At 41.5% G+C, this 6,510-nt stretch overlaps 1 protein-coding gene across 2 annotated transcripts in view; it reads right to left on the bottom strand.

Annotated features, from left to right (window-relative positions):
- Positions 1 to 229: 229 nt before the first annotated feature.
- Positions 230 to 6,510, bottom strand: part of hs6st3b (heparan sulfate 6-O-sulfotransferase 3b) — a 46,718-nt gene continuing 40,437 nt past the window's right edge. For both annotated transcript variants that reach the window (XM_077617917.1, XM_077617918.1), the window contains one exon: positions 230 to 2,745. In XM_077617917.1, the coding sequence (XP_077474043.1) occupies positions 2,022 to 2,745 (724 nt within the window). In that variant the 3' untranslated portion in view covers positions 230 to 2,021. The remainder of the gene's footprint in view (positions 2,746 to 6,510) is intronic.

The raw sequence follows: 6,510 nt of genomic DNA, 5'->3' as shown, positions 1-6,510 counted from the left end.
ATCATTTGCCCCTTTTATTCATTTAATTTAATAAAAAATAAATAACTGTAGTCTTTGTAATGACTCAAAATTAGTAATTATTTTCAAACATCTTTTCTTTTAGAAACCAATCATTTGCTAAGAAAATATTCCAAACATAAATACTCATTTTTTCCATTAATTTTGAATATTTTTGTAAAAAAATAAACAATAATTTTCCCCTTTTATTCATTTAATTTAATTTAAAAAAAATGTAACTGTAGTCTTTGTAATGACTCAAAATTAGTAATTATTTTCAAACATCTTTTCTTTTAGAAACCAATCATTTGCTAAGAAAATGTTCCAAACATTTACCGCTAAAATGTCAAGTCTGGCATATTAAAAAAGCTAATAAAACGTTAAAATAATCGCAATTAATCAAAATCAAAAGGCTGGCAAGCAAAATGAATTGGACGTTGAGCGCCGTCAATAGCAAATATTATCCGAGAGTTCAATTAACTTTTAACCAAAGACTGATTTTTCTTATTTTTTGTTAGCAAGGTATTGCACTTGTGAAAGCAAAATAGAAGACTGAAAGTTAAATACATATTCGGTCCTCATGCATCAAAAGTGGCTCTCAAGGAAAAGCTTTTCATTGACTGGAAATAAATAAATAAAATGTTTAAAAAAGGAGCGCATTCTTCTTTACAGACTACTTGTGTGAATGTTGCATGCAAGAAGTACCTTTTAAAAGATGTTATAGAGCTATTGATGACATTCATCTTTTTTGTTGTTGAAAATAAGGTCGTTTTTCTGATTGTTTTTTTTTTCCTCTTGCTTTTATTCTGGTAAAATGTGTATATGGAAAAGAACCAAGGCAGCCATGAAATGGTTAAAAAAGACAGCATTCAAAGAGTTTTAAGACACCAAAAAGGTCATTTAGAAGGAGTGTCCTTGTTTGAAAAGTAGATGGTCTCAAACGATTTAAGTTTTGGAACTTTTATATCTATTACGTAGAGGTAAAATGAAATAAAAATCCTTGAAAGTAATTGTAATTGGATGATATGAAAGACAAATTTGTCGGATTTGAGTTTTGAGAACACAATCCTAATGTTATGATGACAATTTTTTGAAATAAGGTTGTGAGAATAGTCTTTTTGTTTACGTTTTTGGAAATTTGAGTCATTTTTTTCAGGATAATTCTGTAAAATGTTATGAAAGTCAAACTTTAGGCATGGGAAAAGGTCATTTAACAAGTTAATGTAAAAAAAATACAGACTTATAGCTTTGTGCTAGGTCCATTTTACCAAAAAAAAAGGGAATTAAAATTGAGATGACATCATCATTATTTGTCTTTGACTTGACCCTTATAGAAAATTAAATTTTGGGAAATGTTGCTTTAAATAGGACGACGATATTCTAAAAAAAATATTTTTTCCCTTTTTGTAGTCCTTAAATTCATTGGCTACCAATAGATGTCCAATCCATAAGAAGCGTGAGGGATGGCAGCAAATGTTGATGATGAGTTAATTGGATCAAAATTAAAGGAAGTGTTTTTTTGTATTGATTTAAGTCCAATTATTTTGCGTTCTCCACCCTAGTTTGAGAAAAAAGATGAGTGCAAACCAAAAAGTGCAAAAAAAATGATATGATGAGATTATGCTCTACTCACCCACTTTTTTTGGACATTGAGGTCTGGGCTGAAAATCCAGGATGAACCTAAAATGCGGTGGAAACGTTCGAGTTGTTGACATGCTTTTAAACCTTTGCTCAAAGCATCAAACGGGAGGCGGAGTCTGTGAAAACAATGAACACTTTTTTTAGAACGAATTTTGTTTTTTTTACAGTGGCTGCCAAGTGTCCCCCAAAAATGTCCTTTTCCAAACAATTTGGAAGAGAAAAAAACCAGACTTTCAAGCAGACATACATTAACTGTGACATTCGCCACTTTTCCCAAGCGTTTGGAATATGGCGTCACATTTGATTTTCCGCTCATTTTCGGTTCACACGGAGAGCCAAAGCCGCCCGCCCAAGTTTTAGCGGCGAACGCAACGGTGCCGGCATCACCAGCGAGCCACTTGGCTGGCGTAGTCCTCGGTGGTGGCGACAAAGTCAAGGTCGCTCGGGCTGGGGTCGGAATCGGGGCGTCCGGCCCGCTGCTGGCGCTGGCGTACCCATCGGCGTTCTTCCCGCCTCTTCAAGCGCACCTCGCGGCGCTCCCTCTGCCGGCTGAACTGGAAGCGCTGCAGGAAGAGGTCCTTGGCGTAGCGGTACAGCTGCACGTCCAGGAAGTTGAGCTCCTCGATGCGCCGGCGCACGTCCTCGCTCAGCTCCACGTTGGCGGCGCGCGTGCTGTTGATCTGCGTGAAGGGCGAGATGAAGCGCAGGCGGAACGTCCGCTCGAACAGGTACTGCGTCTTGCGCTGGAACTCGGTCAGGCCGTAGAAGGCCATGTTCTTCAGGTTGCTCATGGCGCTGCTCAGCAGGATGTGGTCGCGCTGGCTCTCGTTCATGGACGACAGGTTGTAGCAGCCCACCAGGCTCAGGTCGGACAGCATTCGCACCTGACGGTTGTTGGCCAGGTTGGACGCGCAGCGCGTGAAGTCGGATAGGCTGACGCCCGACCAGTCTTCGCCCTCGTAGCAGGCGGGCAGCTCGTCCCGGGTGGGCGAGCGCCCCTCGCAGGTGTGCAGGGCCGTCTTCCAGGTGGCGCCGCGCTGGACGTGCTTCCACTCGCTCAGGTAGCGGGACACCGGGTCGCGCAACATGGTGATGTAGTAGAAGTTCCTGCGAGACGACATCACAACAAATCCCGTTGTTAGGGTTATCGTTATTATAAATTTGCTTGCAATGAAGAACGCTTTGCTTTATGTTAGAAATATTCATCATTATATACGTATATATATATAAAACCAGCACAGTCAGATATAAAAAAAAAAATACAAACGCATAAACTGGAATAATACTGTTAAATATGCAGATGCCACCTTAGTCTACAAAATCTTCCAAAACAAAGCCCCTCCTCCACCGCAAGATTTTGTACTAAAAAAATCCAAGACATCAACAATGGCTGGCTCTAGAGGTGACTGTGTAATTCCCTTCAAAAAGAGGGCTAAATTAGCCAAAGCATCTTTTCTCTTCATACCTGGAACTCAATAGCAATTAGCATACGTGAACTCCCAGCTCTGGACCTTTTGGCCAATCATCTTAAAGCCTGGCTATTAAATGAACAAAATTGCGATCCCAACGCTGTCTAAAACTGTGCTAAGTGTGTCTAGTATGCGTCATCGTTTATCTTCAACCTACACAAGGGACTAAAGATGGAAATTAGCCCACGGCTACAATGTTACATATTTACATATGAATATAAATCTCATCTCCCATCTGTCCCCCCAAAATATGCAAGACTTGGGATAGGCTCCAGCTCCCCCGCGAGCCTTGTGAGGATAAACATTTTTGAAAATGAATGATTTAATCATTTGTGTCCAAGATAAATCAAGAAGCCGTTAAAAGAACATTATTATCCAACTTGCAGGATATTTTTGTGACATGAGATGGCAGAGGTGACCACATTTTTGTAATAACGAGGTCAAAGGTCGGAAAATAAATTTTGCCATAACTACATCAGCGATTAGCCGATACAACTCACATTTGCGGGCGAGCTGATTTAATGAGAAGGGAAAAGGTCAAAGGTCACAGAGGTCAGAAATTGTCATTTAGTTGCTCGATTACGTACGCATTTATTAGCGTCAAACACGATCATTGACTGCCAGATGTCCCAGTTCATTGGCATTGGACATCTACGCTCAATTGTACTCTTGTGCGGCTTTTGACATTTTCTGAAGCAGAGTGATTGGATGCTTCCAAAGTTGAACATGGCTGTTGCATCTCATGTTTTTTTTCCCTTTCATATTTGATGAGAAAGCGAGCTCGCTGACAGATGTCGCCTGTCAAACATCGCCGCACTCGGCGCGGCTGCTTGGGATTTGAAAGGCACGCGGAGGGTGTCGTCTGAGTGCGCTCGGCGGTCCAAAGGTCAGCCGCTCTCGCCATCAGAGTCAGCCCGCATCAGGCTCAGACGTCTCCGTCCGCCTTGAGGGACGCCGCCGTAAACTTTCTTCCGAGGCGCTCTAGCACGGACGAAGGGGTGGAGCTTAAGTTGGGGAGGGACCGAATATGTCAAGGGTGTCAGACTCGGGTTGGTTCGCGGGCCACTTTAACGTCAACTTGATTTCACGTGGGCCGGACCATTTTAGATAAAATATTTAGATTATTTTTTTTATAAATGGATTAAAAGAACTGGATTAAAAGTCTTGAATATTCAGTTTTTTATAGATCTAAAACAATGTTTATTTTAGCTTTTTTAAAATATATTTTTAGATTTTACAAAATGATTTTTGAACTAAAAACAGAAAAAATGGATTAAAAAATTATTGATTTAAAAGGGGGAAAATCAGGAAATTTATTATACATCTATACTCTTCATTTTAATTTAATCCTAAAACAGAAAGTCGGCACCCATGATTTACTTTCCCGGGCCACACAAAATGATGCGGCGGGCCAGATTTGGCCCCCGGGCCGCCACTTTGACACATGTAGGATATGTCATAATCTTTTAATCGTTTTTTATAAGAAAAAAATACTGTAAATATGCGTGTTTTCATTAAATCAAGCAGGAAAAATGTTTTTTTAGAGATATAATATTGATTTCTGTCTCTTCAATGAAAATAAATGATTTTCATTGTAATTAAAATGAGATATTTACAAATATGTCCTTTAACTACTACTACTACTACTACTACTACATAGTTCAATTATATTTACGTATTTATTGGTCTGTGCAGTTTTTGATCCAATCCACATTTCCAGTAAAACTACCAATCATGTATGAGGATACCCAGACAGCAGCGACCATTCGCTCACCCGGATTGGACGTCAATCGGCGTGAATGTTAGCAAACGAGTTACCCTACCGATGAGTCAATCATTTGACTTTGATGAATGGCAAATTACAAGATGAGACCAGACGCGTCTTTCGCTTGGCAGCCGGCGTCGGGCCAAAAGCCAAGTGCTTATTATTTGCCCATAATTAGCCGGTAATGGCGCTGCCCGCTGTTTCCGGCCGAGACGCGAACGATCAGCCTGTCGCCGTCTGCGCGCGGACGCCACGCCGGCAAAGTAAATAAGTGGGAATTGGCTCGTCGGGCCACTGCGGCAACATCTTCAAAATAGAGACAAATGCAAATCGATAAGCAGACGAACAAGTGTCCTCGCCCGGCAACAATAATTTCTCTCGCGCCTTCGATGTAGCAGCAATCGTACCACGCCATCTCCGAGATCATCGATCATAACATGAGATTCGAACCTTCACATTTGCGCCTTTGCCAAAATGTGGGAGTGACTCACCCGCATTGTTATGCATTATTGAACTCCTGCCACACGCAAAATGGTTGCCCACACATTGTATCGTTGTGTACCGTAAATTGATTTAAAAGAAGAAAAAAATGCTAGTTTATTCCAATTATTGTCAAACATTAAAGTGGGATAATTTGGGACATGTTTAATGTTCATATACAAATTCTGGTGTTCAGCGTGGGATTAAAGTGTGAAATGATAAATTATGATTAATAGGGTCAACTGACATTTTCACTCTGCCATTTTAGCACTTGGTTTGTTTGGAGTCTCTTTTCAAAGATGTACAATATTGGAATATAAATATGATATTTTTTATCTACTTCTACAATGTCTTGTGTGTCTGTATTGCTACTGCCACCAAGAAATTTCCCAAATACGGGATGAAATAAAGTTCTAATCTAAAAGAAACAAAAAAAACCATCATTGTAGCATAGGTCGGCGCACAAGTGGTTAGTATGTTGGTCTCACAGTTATGGGGTCGTTGGTTCGATCCCAGTTGGCTCCTCACTGTGCCGAGTTTGCATGTTTTCCAATGGCTTGGGTGGGTTTTCTCCGGGTATTCTGCTTTCCTCCTACATCCCCAAAACATCAATGAATTTGAAAACGATTCCATTGTCGATGTGGAAAATGGGGGGCCGGAGGCCAAAAATATGGCGGCGAGCCGGACGACTTTCTCGCTTGACTCTTGCCCTTCCGTTTTTTTTCTTCCTCTCTCTTTCCTTCTATGTGTCTGGCACACATTAGCGTTCCCTGCGGACGCGCAACCTTTTCTGGAAGGTTGTCACATTAATCACGCCGCTGAATTCGCTTGTCAATCTGCTCTTTGGGCGCTATTTATCTCTCTTCCTCTCTGCGGGTGGCCGCCGGTAACAGCCGTCACTCGCCGCTTTTTGCCAAAGTCGCTTCTTCTGTGAGGAACTCGATGAGAGCGAGAGGAGCCCATTCGATATGGGGGGACAATTTCGGGGGTCGAGATAGCGTTCTATTTTTAAAAGACTGGAACTTAACGAAGTGCTTTAAGGCTTTCCCAAGGAAACGGGAAGTGAGCGAGGAGTCCAATGGCGACGCGGGGTTAATGAGCGGGATTGTCACGGAGACGTGTACTCGTCAGCCGCGTGGCCACCGGGTCGTTGCGATG

The sequence above is a fragment of the Stigmatopora argus genome, chromosome 13, assembly GCF_051989625.1.
Source record: "Stigmatopora argus isolate UIUO_Sarg chromosome 13, RoL_Sarg_1.0, whole genome shotgun sequence".
Taxonomy (NCBI): domain Eukaryota; kingdom Metazoa; phylum Chordata; class Actinopteri; order Syngnathiformes; family Syngnathidae; genus Stigmatopora; species Stigmatopora argus.
The sequence above is the reverse complement of the archived record's forward strand: the minus strand, read 5'-3'. Positions and strand labels throughout refer to the sequence as shown.